A 19,313-nucleotide genomic window follows, 5' to 3' on the forward strand; every position below is an offset into this window, starting at 1 on the left:
ATATTTCTGACCAGCTGAGGGAAGCAGTGAGAGCTGCCAAGACAAGATGAAAGCGCTGGTCTCTGGTCTCTCATGTGCAGATGGGGTATGCATCAGATGCAAACAGATTTTTGGACGGACCTGCCTACTCATGAATTAATCAGTGATTACTTTCAAAGCTGAAGCACTGAAAAGGTTGGAAAAAGAAAATAAACACTGCTCAAAAGAAAGATGGCTAATATATAATGTATAATGCTTTGAATTTGTCTGGCGGCACACAATAACAGAGAATGTGTTTGTTTTTTTGTATTTTATTTTTTTATTCTTTTTTAAAACAAACATATAAACAAACATGACAACACACGATAAGATATACAAGCATTAATTGTCAGGGCACATCCAATGAGATCACATTTTGGTTAGTTGTTTTATATAAGATATACCCATAATACCTGTTATCTAAAAAAAAAAAACCCTACATACATATGCTCAGCTCGAAACCCCCCCTCCCGGACCCCACCTTGAGAAGTACCTCCACTATCCCTCGCACCTAACCAGACACTACCATTATAAGCTAGCTTTTATTCTCTCCACCACTTCTAACCACATTGACATTTTGGATTCATTGAGACCCAGAATTCTTGCTGTAGATATTTCATGGTAAATTACATCGAGATATGTAAGAAACCAAACTTTACGGCACATTTTTTCCGGTTGAAACCAGCGTGATGCGATCAGCTTTTTGGCTACTGTGATACCCGATAAAACCAATCTCTTTAGCTGTGGATTCACTGCAAACTCAAAAACATCATTCAACAGCAATACCGAGGGGTGTACAGGTATATTCCAAGATACGAGTTTTGATATTTGTTGGGTCACATCTTTCCAGAATGCCTTAACTGGTGAGCAGTCCCAATACATGTGCATAAATGTCCCTTCGTCCCCATTTGTACATTGGGTGCATTTGGAATCTTGTTTGAGCCCCATTCGGCACAGTCTTATAGGAGTCAAGTATGTCCTGTGAATATAGTTAAGATTGATTTGTTGATGATCCGGGTTCCTTGATGTAAGTCGGACATTTGCCCAGGCTCCTTGCCAATCAAAGTCATTTTCCAGGTCTGGTATATCCCTCCTCCAGACAGAGTCAAGTTGGAGGGTTTCATACGAGGACGTTAGTAATTGATGATAAAATTCTGAAACAAAACCTCTCGATGTCTCTCTTGAGTAGAAGAATTTGTGGTATCTGTGGTGTTCAATTGGTCTGTCTAATGGAACACCGTGAGACTTCAAACATAGCTCTAACTGTTTGTGAAAAAGCCATGTGGACTTGGTGAGATTACATTTTTTGCGTATTTCTTTATCACTACAAAAACCCTGTTTGTTAAAAATATCCCCTAATGAGTGTATGCCTTGCTTTTCCCATATAGGGAATCTTATAGGTCGTTTTCCAATTAAGAGAGCATTGTTATTGAATAAGGGAGTATGGTTGTGCCATTCTTGTGGGTTAGGATTTTTTTTTTGTGATTCACGCCATATCCGGATCGCATGAGTAATTATGGGGCCAAATTTTCGTTCACAGTGCTTGATTGGTAGTTTAGTGTGTGCTATGTCCTTCAGTCTATGTGGGGCTACTATGTTTTCTTCTATTTTCCTCCAAGATGCTAATGCTTGGGAGTCAAACCATGTTGTCAATGGACTTAATGAGTACGCCTTAAAATATAGGAAAAAATCTGGAAATGCCATGCCACCATCTGCTTTATTTCTCTGTGCGGTGGATCTTTTTATACGTGGTGGTTTGTTATTCCAAATAAATTTGTATGTGGAGGAGTGTAATCTTTTCCAGTAACCCTCTGGAGGGGGTAACGGTAGCATTGAACAGAAGAAGTTGATTTTAGGTAGTACATCCATCTTAACTATTGATATCCGTGCTTGTACTGTGTTCTTAAGTTTTGCCCATCTATCAAGGTCGTCTTTGATTTTGTTTTGGATTTTTGTGTAGTTGTGCTTCACCGTTTGTCTTATGGTAGGGAATATTTCCACTCCCAAGCATCTGAAATGTTTTACCATCGGTATCTGTCCTGGGAGGGTTGTATCTTTTTTTGCAGGGGTGTTAAGTGGAAGGAAAGCCGACTTCGGCCAATTTATCTTAAATCCCGATAAATCACCAAAGTCCTCAATCAACTTGAGCAGATGAGGCAATGTGGTGTTGGGGTTTTTCATGAACAATATTACATCGTCCGCATATAAACAAATTTTTTGTTGTGTGCCCTTGATTACGATAGGTTCTATGGATTGGGATTGTCTTATATATTGTGCTAACGGCTCTAATGATAGATTGAACAGACCGGGACTAAGAGGGCAACCTTGTCTGGCTGAGCGCGATACCGGAAAGATATCGGAGATGATTGTGCCTGTTATAATCATGGCCGATGGGTCTTTGTATAATACTTTAATCATATCGATGAATCCTTTTCCTAACCCCATCCTTTCTAGCACTGCCCACAGATACGACCATTCCAGCCTGTCAAAGGCCTTCATAGCATCCAGGGACAGTATCGCCTTAGGTATGGTATCCTCTTTGTCGGCATCAAGTACGTGCAGTATACGTCTTATGTTCTCAGTGATCAGGCGGCCTCCTATGAAGCCAGTTTGGTCCGGGTGAACTAAAGACGTCATATGCTTTTGTAATCTGATGGCTAATACCTTAGAGTACAGTTTGATATCTGTTCCGAGGAGGCTTACAGGTCTATAACTACCGCACTCGTTGGGGTCTTTGTCTTTTTTAAGGAGGACTGTTATGAGTGCAATATTGTCGGTTTTATGGAAGTTCCCCTCTTTGACTGAGTATAAGATCATATTTAGTAATAAGGGGCCAATTATGTCCCAACAAGAAAGGTACATTTCTGATGGGAAACCGTCTCTTCCTGGAGCCTTACCACTTTTCATTGCGGTTATGGCCATCTTGAGTTCCTCTAGTGTGATCGGTATTTCTAACTGTTTAGCGTCATCCTCTGAAAGTTTAGGGAGAATAATTTGATTAAGAAATGTGTCCATTTTGTTTTGATCGAAGGTCATTTCTGATTTATATAAATCGGAGTAGAATACTTTGAATGTATCGTTTATTTTTACCGGATCTGTTACAAGTACTTGTTGTGCTCTAATGGTAGTTATATCTGCAAATGTTGCATTAATTCTTAATCGCATGGCTAATAGGTGGCTGGGTTTGGAACCATGAGAGTACTGCTGTTGTCTTGTGCTGCGTATTTGTATTTCCGATTGTTGTCTGTATATGTCATTGATCTCTATTTTTAGTACGTTAACTTGATTTTCTAGTCGAGTTGAGTTGTTGTATTTCAGAGAATTAAATAACGCTGAGTAAAGCGTTTCCAGCTCATCCAGTTTTGTGTTTTGATTCTTGCGCATTTTGGAGGAAAAGCTATCCGTGAAGTCTTTGATCATTCCCTTTACCGACATCCATATTATTCTGGGGTCTTGCACCGAGTTTGCATTCTCCCGTTGGAATACTATAAGAGCTTCTTTGAGTTGTGTAATGAATTCCTTGTTGTTAAGCAGCAACGAGTTAAATCGCCATCTTGGGGCTCGGGAGGATAGTATACCAAATGTACCTTTAAGGAGTAAATAACAGTGATCTGATAGTGCGTTGGGTATCATTTCCACTTCATAATTATCAAATAGTTTCTGTGATGCAAAGACATAATCTATTCTGGATAGTGTCTTATGTCTCGCAGATCGACAAGAGTACTTTCGGGTCGTGGGGTTAAGTAACCGCCATAAGTCCTTTACACCTGTAATCTTTGACCAATCCTTTAATGCCTTCGATGAATTCTTTTGTTCGCTGGAAAAGGCGAGGTAAGATTTGTCTATCCTTGGGTTCCAGATGGCATTAAAATCCGCTCCTATTATAAATGAGTAATCGGGAATGTCTAACATTGCATTGGTTAGTGTAGTGAAGAAATCTTCTTCGTACAAATTTGGGGCGTATACCGCTATCAACGCTATTTTCCTGTTCTTATGTTCAATCTTAGCTATAGTTATCCGACCTTCTACATCAGACCATACTCCCTTTAGTACAATATTCAACTTACGTTTAACGACTATTGCTACACCCCGAGTTCTCGTACCAATAGAGGAGTGACTGATATTATGGTATATGAGAATGTGTTTGTATAGAACTAAAGCCACCAAAGAGCAATTCATGTTCACTCTTTTGCTTGGATCATCTTCTACATGGCTAACAACAGTATGAAGAACACAGCCTTAATATGAGCTGTGCTCGTTTGAGAAAGCCTTACAAGAACAAGAAGACTATGGTTTTCTCTGGCAGAAAAGAAAGCAGATTCTCAAGGATACTTGTCTGTAATATCTAGAAAGATAAATAACTCACTTAAAATAGAATTAACACGTTGGCATTCTAATATACACCAGCTGAGCTTGTGTAAGCAATTTCACTTCTTCATGTTTCATGTTTCACACATCACTGTTCAGTCCATCTCTGCCTAACTCGATCGAGTAGAGTAGATTAGATTAGAGTAGATTAGATTAGAGTAGATTTGATTAGATTTGAGTAGATTAGATTAGACTAGATTCTATTATATTAGACTAGATTATATTAGACTAGACTAGATTAGACTAGACTATATTAGATTAGACTAGATTATATTAAATTAGACTAGATTCGATTCGATTAGAGTAGAAAAGAGTAGAAAAGTTGGGTAGAGTAGATTCGATTTGATTAGATTTGATTAGATTTGATTACAGTAGAGTAGATTAGAGTAGAGTAGAGTAGAGTAGAGTAGAGTAGAGTAGAGTAGATTACATTACATTAGAGTCGATTTGATTTGATTATATTATATTAGACTATAGATTAGATCACTTGCCAAAACCTCATATTTTTCCAGGCTCATTAACGAAAACAAAAACAGTTTGACACAGTTGCAAAACGTACTCAGAAACAACCAACTGCCCTAAACCATGCGTTCTCGGCTAACAAATTCATTAAATTCTTTACCAAGAAAATTGATCTCATAAGAGATTAAATTGTTGGCTTACTCAACAATCAGAGTCCCTCCCAACCTCTGATGGGCTTTCCCCCTGACTTTGAATCCAGCCATACGCTATGCTGCCTTGAAAACGTCTCACTTAGTGCCCTCTCTAAATTGGTTGGCGCGGCTAAACCCTCAACCTGTCTGTTTGACCCTCTTCCAGCAACTCTCATCAAAAAACTCTTCCCAACTGTAGGCCCTGCCCTACTCAATATCTTCAACACCTCCTTGTCTACTGGCGTGGTGCCCCTTGCCTTTAAATCAGCCGTCATTAAACCACTAATGACCGGAAGTAAAAATGATGCTGGGTTAAGTACTTCTATTCTATTCACATAATATGCTTACCACTTGTATCTATTGCTATGTCCACCCATCACAATCACACGAGCTGTCTAACGCCTGTCCCGTCTCCCTGTCTCCCTGTGAGTGGCTGTCCCGGAGTGATGACCGGAGTGTTGGACGTCCCGTGATGAAGACCGGGAGGATGCGACCCTCTCTGCGCCGCCCCCTGTCTCCCTGTCTCCGGCTGTCTCGGAGTGATGACCGGAGTGTTGGACGTCCTGTGATGAAGACCGGGAGGACGCGACCCTCTTTGCGCCGCCCCTGTGCCTCAAATAGATCCGCTATCAGCTCTATCTTTAATCTTTCAAAATGTTCAGTTGCTATCGCTATGAGCTCTATCTTTAATCTTTCAAAATGTTCAGTTGCTATCGCATGCACTCATCTGTGTTTCACTACACACATGAGTGCATGCTTACCAACTGTTCGCCTGTTTTTACTGCAACACTACTATCACCGACATCTAAGAAGGGAGATCCCCCCTTGAAATGCCCTTCTAAGGTTTCTCTCCTCCACATTGCCTGTGGTGCATTTTTTCCTATTGCTAGGTTTTAGTGAGTTCTTCCTTACCTTCGCGTGGGTATGTCTGGGAGTGTTGCATTTATTTTGCATTTATTTAAATCTTTTTGGACTTTATGGTGTTCTTGTTTTGTTCTTGACTTATTGTGATGTTTCTTCTTGACTTGTTTAAAGAAGACGTGTCCGGCCCATGGGGACATTAACGTGTGTTGTCGGGCCTTAAAAATTTATTTGATTTGATTTGATTTAGATTAGACTAGATTATATTAGACTAGACTAGACTAGATTAGAATTTAGAAGTAATATTTCCCCCACGAATAAATTCCACAGTGCAGCTTTAAAAAGAGCCCCTCGTCAGCATTGATGAGATGACTGGACATCATGTCCGCTCTCCTTCCGTCCGTACCTGTTTGTCCAGGAACTCTCTGGTGTCCTTCTCTATGTGTCCCTCGTACAGGTTGGTGGTGAGGCTCATCAGACCCATCTTAGACAAGCCGAAGTCCGTCAGCTTGATGTGCCCCATGGAGGTGATGAGAAGACTGGCAACGAGAGACAACCTGGGTTACACTCTAAAAAACACACATGTTGAAATGACACAGGATGTGGTGTCCCTGACTAAACACATACAGATGTGTTAACACTTTCGTGGCCAACCACGTTTATATACGTTATTGGGCTCCATGCTTAACACTTTGATTGCCAGCGTGGCGTGCACTATTTATCGTTGGATGCCACCACCCACTTCAATGATAGCGTTCTAAACGCATAATCTCTGGCTTAAATGTCTAAATGTGTCTAATCTGCCCGTCGTTTATCAATGACTTGTTTGCAGTCAACATTGTCGAGACGGATTGTTTTTTAATCGGTTCATTTCCGTTTTATAGCATTTTGAAAAGCCCTCGTTTTTCAGGAAAATATATAGATTCCGTGATAAACGGCATTTACTGGAATATTCTGGCATACACAAAAAACGTTGTAATTTTTCGGCCTATTTATGAATCGTTTTCAAATAAACTCTAGATTATCAATAGTATATGTGTACTTATGCATGCTAGAGAAGCGATCTGAAAAATATATTCTCTCATTTCCTGATCAGCGCGCACACACAGACACACACACACACACATAGGGCACACGTTGATATATAGGTGAAAACAGCTCTGATTATCCCAAGACTGGTAAAATAAATTGCTTACCTCAGATCAGATGTTATCCAAAAAGATTATTCCAATTCCTGATGGCCATTCCAAATATCTATCGCGTTTATTGATTCAGCGTTGGGTACTGGAAATACATAATCCACGCTGTTCTGAGGGTCGGCGATCAACTTGGGTCTCTTCAGATGCCTCGCCGGAAAAGTAACATGAGGAGGCTGGACCCCCCCCCCCCATCAGTCTAAACCAATGGGGTGCAGTTACACAGGGAGAGATGATAGGGGGCGGTATTTTCCCAATTGAGCTCAGAGAGAGTCTGCAACACCAGCGTGACGCTCAATTGATGAAATATGAATTCAAATCGCTAATAAAAAAAATACGACAAACAAACATGTATGGTATTGACTCGTTTTAGCTTTTATTCCATTTTAATATCCTACTCACATGTCACAGAGCTCTATGTTGGCTGGAAAATGCATTTGGGATTCGGAAAAGTGCATTACCGGCCAGATCCTGGTAGTGGCGCCGTCTCAAGAATGGAGTAATCCTTGTTTCAGACCTGGTGTCACTTTTTTTTCATTCCGGGTAAATTTTTCTGTTAGCCTGAAGCTATCAGCTTCAATCGATCGCCTGGAATACTTATTGCGACGCCGAATTCAGTATGCAGTAAAGGAATATATGTGGCAACCCCAAGCCACCCCTGGGCTTGGTGATTGATGGACGTTACGTAGCGACCCAATGGCTGGGCGCTGCCCATGTTTGGGCGTCCGCTTCCGGACGCACCTGTCGCTAGAGAATCATCAGGAGTGATTATCGAATCACGGCGCGGTGCGCCTGTTGAGGAGGGGGGACTTAATGGAGCCGAGGAGCCCCCTCTCAGTCCCCCGTAGCAGCGCAAGGCGAGAGGCCACAGAGCGGAGATGCCGCCCGGCCGACAGATTAACGCCAGCAAGCGATTATTATTTAATAGGAAATAAAGAGTATAATTTTGGGAACTGCAACCTGTCTGTGTGTTGTTTATTCTGCCACCCCTACACCTGGAATTGCCACAGTGGTGGAGAATGCGGGCATAGTCTACTGGCAATAAGGGGTGCAGAATAAACAACGATAGACTTTATCGAATTAAAAAAAAAAAAAAAAAAATATATATATATTCATCCCCAAGCTGACGGAGCAGGAGGATATAGAAGCCTATCTCCTAGCGTTTGAGCGTACCACCGGCCGGGAGGGCTGGCCAGAGGACGACTGGGGGGGACTGCTGGCCCCCTTCCTTTCGGGTAATGCGCAAAAGGCCTACCAGGACCTGCCGCCGGAGCAAGCCGAGAACTAAAGCAAGAGATTTTGGCCCGCTACGGCCATAGTCTGCAGTCCCGTGCGCAGCGGTTCCATGACTGGGTGTATGACGCACAGGCCTCCCCGCGCTCCCAGATGCACGACCTAGTCCACATAAGCCGAGCCTGGCTAATGACCGACCCCGCAGGGCCCACTGTCTTGGAACGTATTGTTATGGACCGCTTTGTTAGAGCCCTCCCTTATGACACGAAGAAGCAGGCGAGTCAGGCGGACCCCCGCTCCGTGGAGCAGCTAGTGAATATTGTGGAGGCCCACCAGGTAACGCGGGACTTACTCAAAGGGGGGCGAGGGGAAAAGCCTAAGGCGACTAAGAACGAGGAGGGGTCCCGACGAGCCCAGCCCAAGGGGCTGGGTAGGGAATGCAGGTGATCCCGAACTACCTTGAAGAAGACCGCTGTTTGACCAGGACCAAAGACGCTGCTATGACTGCGGCGAGCCAGGGCATCTCTTGTGGAACTGCCCAGGCCGGGATGTGTCCATGCCATCGGCGGCAGCTTCAGACCCCCGCGGAAAAACGTGCAATTATGGCGCATCAACCCGTGCGCGTCAACGACGAAGATGCAGTAGCGCTCCTGGACTCAGGTAGTGTCATAACGCTGGTTCAGCCCCATTTGGCACACTGCGACGCAGAGGCTCCGCAAGTGTCAGTGTCCTGTGTTCACGGAGACACAAAATTGTATCCCACAGCGCAGATCACCCTGACAACCACCAAGGGGGTCTGCTCGATGACAGCCGGCGTGATACCTAACCTGCCGGTAGCGCTGCTGATTGGTCGAGACTGCCCCCTGTATCGTCAGCTGTGCTCAGCCGTCATCTCCCCACGCACCCCACCCTCTACGGGTAAACCGAGGAAGAGGAAAGGATTACGTCAGCCGAAGGTGTGTGCTCTGAATGTAACGGGGAGTGAGACTGAGACGGCATCAGATGTGGGTGACGACGCGCCGGAGCCCCTGAATGTAATGGGGAGTGAGACTGAGACGGCATCAGGTGTGGGTGACGACGCGCCGGAGCCCCAAGCGGGCCCCAAGACGGATAGCAGTGACGAGGACCCATTTGCGGAGTTCCCCCAGGCGGACGAGGTGGGGAGGGACCTAGCGGGTCAGTTCGGAACGGCCCAGCTGGAAGACCCAAACCTAACGCAGGCCTGTGCGAATATCAAAACCGTAGATGATAATCCAGTGGAGGGGGTGAGTAACCTGTCATATCCTCACTTTGCAATAAAAAGACAACTGCTGTACCAAGTCGTAAAAAAGAATGATGAGGTTAAAGAACTATTGCTGGTGCCGAAATTCTTTATTCCCACTGTACTCCAGCTAGCGCATATCCTCGGAGCGCATCTGGGCGTGGACAAAACCATGGAGCGCATAAAGGTGCGTTTCCATTGGCCGGGCATGAAGAGAGCAGTAGAGGACTACTGCAGGAGCTGCCCAGAGTGTCAACGCGCAGCACCAAAGGTACACTATAAAAATCCTCTGATCCCACTGCCCATCATTGAGACCCCGTTCTCAAGAATTGCCCTCGACGTGGTGGGCCCACTAGTCAAATCGTCCCGAGGCCACCAGTATATACTGGTAATCATAGACTATGCAACACGTTACCCCGAAGCCATCCCGTTACGTACGGTGACGGCCAAAATCGTGGCACGGGAGCTCTTTCATTGGTTTAGTCGGTGGGAATTGCTGACTCCATTCTCACTGATCAGGGCTCGTGCTTTATGTCGCGGGTCATGAAAGAAATGTGCAAACTAATGAAAGTGGAACAGCTGCGAACCTCCATATACCATCCACAGACGGATGGGCTGTGCGAACCTTTTAACAAAACACTGAAACGCATGCTAAGAAAGGTGATGGAGAAGTATGGGAAGAATTGGGATCAGTTGTTGCCCTTTCTGATGTTCTCTGTGTGTGAGGTCCCACAGGCTTCCACTGGCTTCTCGCCGTTTGAGCTGCTCTACGCCCGCAAGCCGCAGGGTCTCCTGGACATCGCAAAGGAGATTTGGGAGGAACAGCCATCGCCCCACCGGTCTCTCATAGAGCATGTGCAGGTGATGAGAGACAGGATGAAGGCGCTCTGGCCGGTGGTGAGAGAACATATACAACAGGCCTAAGACGCACAAAAGCGCATTTATGACCGGGGCGCACAGCCACGGGAGTTTAATGTGGGGGACCGGGTCCTCGTACTGGTTCCGACAGCAGAGTGCAAATTCCTAGCCAAATGGCAGGGACCATACGACATAATCTAAAAAGTGGGTCCCGTCAACTACAAGGTCCACCAGCCCGACCGTAGGAAGCATCGACAGTTATACCATGTTAACCTGTTAAAGAAATGGCATGCCCGGGATGTGTTGCTCTCGCCCCCCCCTCTCCCCCCTTTTGCGCAGCAGGTGGCAGAGGCGGCCGATGTTCCCATCGGGGAACAGTTGTCCCCGACCCAATGGCAGGAGCTTCGGGAGCTGGTCCAACAGAACGTGTTTTCGGCCACGCCGGGCCGCACCACATTGGCCCAGCACCACATTATCACCAGCCCGGGAGACAAGGTAAAGCTGAAGCCCTATCGTATCCCAGAGGCAAAAAGAGAGGCCGTAAGAAGAGAAGTGCGGGTCATGCTGGAGATGGGAGTAATTGAAGAGCCTCATAGCGGGTGGTCTAGTCCTATTGTTTTAGTGCCGAAACCCGACTCAACAACCAGGTTCTGTAACGATTTCAGGAAGCTTAATGACATTTCGAAGTTTGACGCCTATCCCATGCCTAGAGTGGATGAGCTCATTGATAGACTGGGCCAGGCCAGGTTCATCACAACACTAGATTTAACAAAGGGTTATTGGCAAGTCCCTCTGTCCCCCGCCTCGAGGGAGAAGACAGCTTTCTCCACCCCAGACGGGCTGTTTCACTATAAAGTTCTCCCGTTTGGCCTGCATGGGGCGCCATCTACCTTTCAGAGGCTGATGGACAGAGTACTACGGCCCCATCGGGATTATGCAGCTGCATATCTCGATGACATAATCATTCATTCGTCAGATTGGGACTCCCACCTCCAAAAGGTGAGAGCTGTGTTGGGTGCCCTCCGGGAGGCGGGTCTCACCGCCAACCCAAAGAAATGCAGGCTGGGACTGGAAGAGGCAGAGTACCTGGGGTTCACGATAGGCCGGGGCAATGTAAAACCGCAGAAGAGGAAAATTGATGTGATAAGGGAGTGGCCTCGCCCTTTAACCAAGAAGCAGGTCAGGACATTTAATGGGCTAGCGAGCTATTATAGGAGGTTTATCCCTAACTTTGCTGCTCGCGCTGCTCCCCTCACAGATCTGACCCAGGCGTGGCGGCCGTTCACGGTGAAGTGGACACCGGAGGCGGAGGCGGCGTTCGAGGACCTCAAGACGGCCCTCTGTTCGGGACCGGTGCTGGTCTCCCCGAACTTCGACAAGGAGATGACAGTACAGACAGATGCATCAGAGGTGGGACTGGGAGCGGTCCTCTCCCAGCAGCTGGAGGGTGAGGAACATCCAATCTTGTATGTGAGCAGGAAGCTACTGCCACACGAGCGCAACTATTCTGCGGTGGAGCGCAAAGGTCTGGCAATTAAGTGGGCACTGGAGACGCTCCGTTATTATCTGCTGGGGAGGCGCTTCACGCTGGTGACGGATCACTCTCCCCTCGTCTGGATGGCCAAGACAAAGGGGACCAATGCCAGGGTGACTCGATGGTTTCTGGAGTTACAGTCATTTAACTTTTCTGTCATCCACAGGTCCGGGGTGGCGCATGGCAACGCAGACGGCCTCTCCAGGAAGGATGCCTGTTGGGTGTCGGACGCTCTTCCCCGACGGTCGGAGCTAGAGGGGGGTTACTGTGGCAACCCCAAGCCACCCCTGGGCTTGGTGATTGATGGCCGTTACGTAGCGACCCAATGGCTGGGCGCTGCCCATGTTTGGGCGTCCGGACACACCTGTCGCTAGAGAATCATCAGGAGTGATTATCGAATCACGGCGCGGTGCGCCTGTTGAGGAGGGGGGACTTAATGGAGCAGAGGAGCCCCCTCTCAGTCCCCCGTAGCAGCGCAAGGCGAGAGGCCACAGAGCGGAGACGCCGCCTGGCCGACAGATTAACGCCAGCAAGCGATTATTATTTAATAGGAAATAAAGATTTGATGATTTTGGGAACTGCAACCTGTCTGTGTGTTGTTTATTCTGCCACCCCTACACCTGGAATTGCCACATATAGAATCAGCCAATGGACATATCGATCTACCAGATGGCGATCAATAACTGGGAAATTCTTTTTGGAATCCAACCGGCCACAGGTAAGAGCGATTTGACGTCAATTTCAGCCTGATCGGGCCTTGTTCTTATAGCCAACCCCCCGATCAGCACATGTTGTTGTAATAACGAATGCCGTTATTGGTAATCAATAATCAGAAACGACTTCCCCCGCCCCCCCCCCCCCTTTCATGCATTCATGGTGGACCATGATACCGATCATATGCATTTTGATTTTTAACTGTAGCTTGTGTAGGGCCGAAATGCCAATCGATTTAACGTTATTAGCTTAGCGCCCTATAACTAGCTTTGCAGGAATTACCCTAGACCAATGCGGTATATAGTTCATATTCACGACGCTATAAAATGGGAAGGTATTGATGAAATCTTTTTTTCTTTATGGCATATTGAAGGGAAGGTTTATCCTGTCAATTGACAATGACAATGGACACATAGCAATAATATAAAATATAGATTTAGCTCTATAAACAACCTCACACACAGTGAAACGTTGTTATGAGAAGCTGGCCTCATAGAGTGAGATTAGACGGATCCCAATGGACGGGAATGTGTTAAAAAGAGACAACTAAGATTACACTCTAAAAACGGACATATTAAAAAGAGACAACCACGGTTACACTCTAAAACAGATGTAATTACACAGAATGTGTTGTCACTAACTAAAAAGACAAGGTTACAAACGTTAAGAATTGTATTACTATAAACCCTTGCTTTTCAACTCACCAGTAACACAACCAGATGTGGTTTCTTGTGTGTGTGTGTGTGTGTGTGTGTGTGTGTGTGTGTGTGTGTGTGTGTGTGTGTGTGTGTGTGTTTTAACCCTTTATTTACCCAGGGTAGGTTCAATGGGCCTCATTCACCAATACGCTCTTATTATTTGTCTTATATTTTTTCTTAACCGTCTGTTAAGAGAAAAATAACAAAAGCCACCGCCGCATTCATTAACCCGTTCTTAACGTCCAAATCTGTTCTTACCTAGGTGTGTTGAATGATGAGTCCCACTCATTCTTAAACTGAAATGCGCGTTCACGCTCAATTCATTTGCATACAGACACGCCCTGCATGCTCCTTATAAGGCGAATGTGGTGTGTGGAAAACAGCTTGAGAGGTTCGGCATTGCATGCGGATCCATTCAACAGGAAGCGATTTGCGACTGATCTCAAAATGAGATTAGATTCAAATGTATTGTTATTATACAGCACAAGTACAATACACCATCCAACCAGAGTGGATAAATGCTCCAGAAATAAATAATATATAAATAAATAAAAGGCTTAGCGAGGCAGCCTTAGCGCACGTCCGAGCGCACACACAACTCACGACTCAGTGCATGTGTGTGTGTGTGTGTTCCTGTGGGTCGCCCATCGCATGTGTGTGTGTGTGTTAATCTGATGACAAATAAAGACTTATACTTATACGTATTGTATATGTGCGAAATGAATCGTTCCAGCAAAGTAGGCTTTGTCAATACTGAACGACTGCAACGTGTGTTGTGTCTGAGTTGATGCTCCAGAGTATTGCATACATCTAAAAAGACCGCTCTTGGCAATCTGAAATGGTTAAGCAGCCACTCATCTGGCTCTGCAAATAGATCTAGACGATATGCATTCTATGCGTACACCCTGGGCGGCCAGAGCATCTAACTGTTCTAACAGCAATATATAATCCATTTCAGAAGCAGAATGCATACAATAAGTTATAATAATAATAATTATTGAAAAGTTCTTGGTTTTTTAAGTCGTATTTGGGGGCAATTGACCAATGGTAGGCCTTTTTTTTTTAATTCTCTCATCTGGGTAAGAGTTTCTTATCTGGGTAAGAGTGCTCTCAACCACTCTTAGAATTTGGTCTTGCCTAAGAGAAAAGCAAAAATAAGAAAACATTGCTGAATCCCAGGTAAGCTAAAATGCTAGTTAAGAACAAAATAAGAGTAAATCTGTTCTTATATCGCTTTGTGAATGAGGCCCAATGAGCACGGATGCTCTTTCTTAGCACTCAATTACATACTTTCACACCTGGGGTGAGCTGCCCAGTACCAGTCTGACAGTGAGCAGCTCCACTGGAGCAGTTGGGGGTTAAGTGCCTTGCTCAATAGCACTTCAGCGGTTGGTATTGAGGGAGTTTTCTCTTATCCTCCATGTCTAAACAAGGCGCAATTACCTCTCATGGCCACAGGGTGCCAATCTTACATAGTGCAGCCACTCTTTTTAAGAGTGCATAGTCAGCAACTTGTATATACTGTATGGCTATGAATAATCTCTTGATTCCATCTCATCCCAAAAAACCCCACTTAAAGCCATGTATACTATTATTACTATATATACCACTATATACCATGTATGCTATTATTATTATTGATAGAATATAGTGCCATTCTACTATTATTACTATGTTTTACTCTAATATTTCTACTATTTCTATTATTGTTTTTTCTCCTGCCTGTACCTCCCATCCCCCCTCCCCCATGCTGCTATGACACCAGAACGTCCCCAAGGGGTTAATAAAGGAACACTTGACTTGACTGGGACGCCTAACATTTAGTTTACTTTACATTGCTTTGCTTCCCAACCACTAGCTCAGCCTTACTTGTCAGGCTTGAGGTCGCGGTGAACGATGCCGTAGTTGTGGATGTACTCCAGCGCCAGGACGGTCTCTGCGAAGTACATCCTGGTCATCTCCACGGGCAGAGCCCCGATGTTCTTCAACAGAGTGGCACAGTCTCCCCCTGACAACACAGGTTTAGATTAGTTTATTTGATTTATTTAGCACATTATTTAAAAACAGTGCTAGGAGGGAACAAAGCCCAAAGTTCCACTCCCGTCCCATCAATGTCCATAATCAAATATGAACGAAATACATGTAAACATGGTCAAGAAAATAAATTCAAAACAAGATCAGAGACATAAGACAAACACTATAACGAAAAAATGGAAGATAGACACGGATAGATATCATGTTCAAAACACAGCAACAAGAGCCAATAACAAGAACAAAAGAAATGTATCATCACTTAATTATTCTGGCTGCTGACTTTCACCATTATCGACTTGGACTGCATCATTATCCACGGTAGTGTCTAGATCCCATAGCCCGGGAGGACATTTGTCACATTATTGGCCCAGCTGCAAAGCCATAACTTTACACTTCAAGGAAATTAAATAAAAGAGAGGAAGCAATTCAGCCTTTCTTGTATGCTGTAAGTTCTTTGTTTAATTAACCATCAGAAATGTGTTAACTGTTTTTTATATGTTAAAGGAACACGATAACGTTATGGGAAATACGCTTACCGTCTTTTCCAGAGTCAGACAAAAATATAGATACCAATTTCCTCTCTGTTTGTTCAGTAGAAATCCGGCTGCAAGCTAGCCTAGCTTAGCACAAATGAATGGAAGCAGATACGTATCACTAGCCTAGCTTAAAGGAAAACTCCAACAATTTGGGAAATTAGCTTATTCTCCATCTACTCTGGAGTTAGACAAGAAGATACATACCTTTTTCTTCTCTGTGCATGCAGTAGGAGTAGGAAGACGTTGGGAACTAGGCTAATGGAGGAACCTACTTCCAGTGACTGACGCTAATCTAGGCTAACGGTGCGTGTCTTCCTACTCCTACTGCATGTACAGAGAAGAAAAAAGGTATGTATCTTGTCTAACTCCAGGGTAGATGGCAAATAAGCTAATTTCCCAAAATGTTGGAGTTTTCCTTTAAAGCTCAGGGAGAGGTGTTTTTGGCCAACATCTAGGCTAGCTGGTCTGTATCCGCTTCAATTCATTTGTGCTATGCTAGGCTAGCTTGCAGTCCAATAGCTGTAAGTGTATTTCCCATAATGTTGGTGTGTTCCTTTAATATGTATGCATAATGTATATGTATGCATATACACATATGTAACTATGTATGTATGTATTTAATTATGTATTTAATCATTTATTTTTGTAACAACATCACCGTAATTATGTTCTGTCTTCTCTTAACCCTTTCACTACCACACTACCAAAGGGTTAACCCTTTCACTGTGACACTACAGAAGGTTAACCCTTTCACTGCCATATTACAAAGGGGTAACCCTTTCACAACCACACTACATAAGGTTAACCCGTTCACTGCCACACAACAAACAGTTAACCCTTTCACAAACACACTACAGAAGGTTAACCCTTTCACTACCACACTACAGACGGTTAATACAGCCCGACGCTGCTCACCTTCTACGTACTCCATGACCATGCAGAGGTGCCTCCGGGTCTCGAAGGAGCAGAACATGGAGACCACGAAGGGGTTCTCGGCGAACGTCAGGATGTCTCGCTCCACGAAGGCCTGTTGGATCTGGTTCCTCAGGATCAGGTTCTGCTTGTTGATCTTCTTCATGGCGAAGCGCTGACGGGTCTCCAGGTGCCGCACCAGGTACACAGCGCTGAGGACAAACAGACGTGTTTTGAATACACTGAGATACAAGGGGACAAACAGACATGTTTTGAATACACTGAGATACAAGGGGACAAACAGACGTGTTTTGAATACACTGAGATACAAGGGGACAAACAGACATGTTTTGAATACACTGATATACAAGGGGACAAACAGACATGTTTTGAATACACTGAGATACAAGGGGACAAACAGACATGTTTTGAATACACTGAGATACACGAGGACAAACAGACATGTTTTGAATACACTTGAGATACACGAGGACAAACAGACATGTTTTGAATACACTTGAGATACAAGGGGACAAACAGACATGTTTTGAATACACTGAGATACAAGGGGACAAACAGACATGTTTTGAATACACTGAGATACAAGGGGACAAACAGACATGTTTTGAATACACTGAGATACAAGGGGACAAACAGACATGTTTTGAATACACTGAGATACACGAGGACAAACAGACATGTTTTGAATACACTTGAGATACACGAGGACAAACAGACATGTTTTTAGACACACAAAAACAGATCAGCAGTCAGTCAGACAGACGGAGAGCATACACACAAATTCACACACACACACTCTCTCTGTCTCTCTCACACACACACACGCGCACACACACACACACACACACACACACACACACACACACACACACACACACACACACACACACACACACACACACACACACACACACACACACACACACACACACACACACACACACACACACACACACACACACACACACACACACACATACACACACACACACACACGCATAAAAGATAAGCACACAGACCAGACCATCATTCAGACAGACAGACACACACACTCACATATATACACACGCACGCACACACTGCGGTATTGACCGTAAATATGCACTACAATGACTTTAATATGCATTACAGAGACTAACTATGATAGAAGTGAGACCGGCTCGTTTGGACGTCTCAGCATTATCTGTGTTTTAATGGGCTCTGCTCCCAGCATGCACTCACCCATACGCTCCATTACTGATCAGCTTAATAGTCTGGAAGTCAGCCTCCCCTGGTGGCTTCATGTGTCTGATCTTACCCTGAGAGAGAGAGAGAGAGAGAGAGAGAGAGAGAGAGAGAGAGAGAGAGAGAGAGAGAGAGAGAGAGAGAGAGAGAGAGAGAGAGAGAGAGAGAGAGAGAGAGAGAGAGATCAGAACAACATGGTTAAATATAACCCAGCATTACATGACGACCCCCAATAGTGCTGCCACCCAACAGATCTTGTTAAGATTATGCTGAATCCATCTGTTGTGTTGTCTGATCTACATTAAAGGGGCATTTCACTTTTAGTAGAACTTATCAAGAACTTTTCAAGTATCAGCAGTATAACCGCTATATCAGGTCATCTACGAGTATGATATTTAATTTAGTGAATGAGGAGACCTGGGACACCTGGGAGGAATGGTGGTGTTGATGGTGGACAGCAGCGGTCTCTAGCTTACTTGTAGATGCACTTACATAAGACTGCTGAAACTTGACAAGATCTACTAAAGTGAAATGTCCCTTTAAGTAGTAGCAGCTATGGCTGCCCCCTCTTGGCTGATTAGTCAGGTAATCGGTTGGTTTGGACCAAGACTCGGTTAGTCGATTAGCTGGTTTTAAGGCTTTTTATGCTGAATTAGTTATTTCCTGGAAACGTATAAGAGCGTATATGGTAAGCACTAGATTTAAAGAGTTCCTTCTGGATTATTGCAAACACAATTTAGCGGATTTTTCGATTAAATCTATTAATTGGTTGGTCGACAAAGTCGTATGACTATTAGACAACTAAAATCAGATTAGATTAGATTTAAATGTATTGTCATTATACAGCACACGTACGTGTACAACGAAAATAAGTTTGGCATTCAACCAAGTTCTCAAGTTTTTCAAGTTTCTTTATTATTTGTCATACAGAAATACAGAATACTTTGCATAAAATGTTTCTTTCTGTTTCGCTCCTGAGAGTGTGCTAGATAATAATAAGATAGTATAAATAAGTATAATAAGTAAAAAATAGAAAGTCAAGAAGTCAAGTAAACACAAGTGTAAACAACAATTGTTCAGTATACCTCTATATACAGTATGTACATCTGGTACACAAATGGTGAGGTATAGTGTTGAAGTTAGAGGTTCTATGTAGGATTGTTAGTAACTGTCTAACTGCATATATAACTGT

The 19,313-nt window shown here is 44.3% G+C and overlaps 1 protein-coding gene across 1 annotated transcript in view; it reads right to left on the reverse strand.

The window, feature by feature from the left end:
* Nucleotides 1-19,313, reverse strand: part of LOC311240628 (microtubule-associated serine/threonine-protein kinase 1-like) — a gene marked incomplete at both ends in the record, with an annotated part of 155,423 nt that overhangs the window by 40,486 nt on the left and 95,624 nt on the right. The window contains 4 exons of the mRNA XM_084329200.1: nucleotides 6,307-6,439; nucleotides 15,264-15,402; nucleotides 16,880-17,088; nucleotides 18,119-18,195. Coding sequence (XP_084185326.1) covers nucleotides 6,307-6,439; nucleotides 15,264-15,402; nucleotides 16,880-17,088; nucleotides 18,119-18,195 — 558 coding nt within the window. The remainder of the gene's footprint in view (nucleotides 1-6,306; nucleotides 6,440-15,263; nucleotides 15,403-16,879; nucleotides 17,089-18,118; nucleotides 18,196-19,313) is intronic.

The sequence above is a fragment of the Notolepis coatsorum genome (genome assembly GCF_963971535.1).
Source record: "Notolepis coatsorum genome assembly, chromosome: 14".
NCBI classification, from domain to species: domain Eukaryota; kingdom Metazoa; phylum Chordata; class Actinopteri; order Aulopiformes; family Paralepididae; genus Notolepis; species Notolepis coatsorum.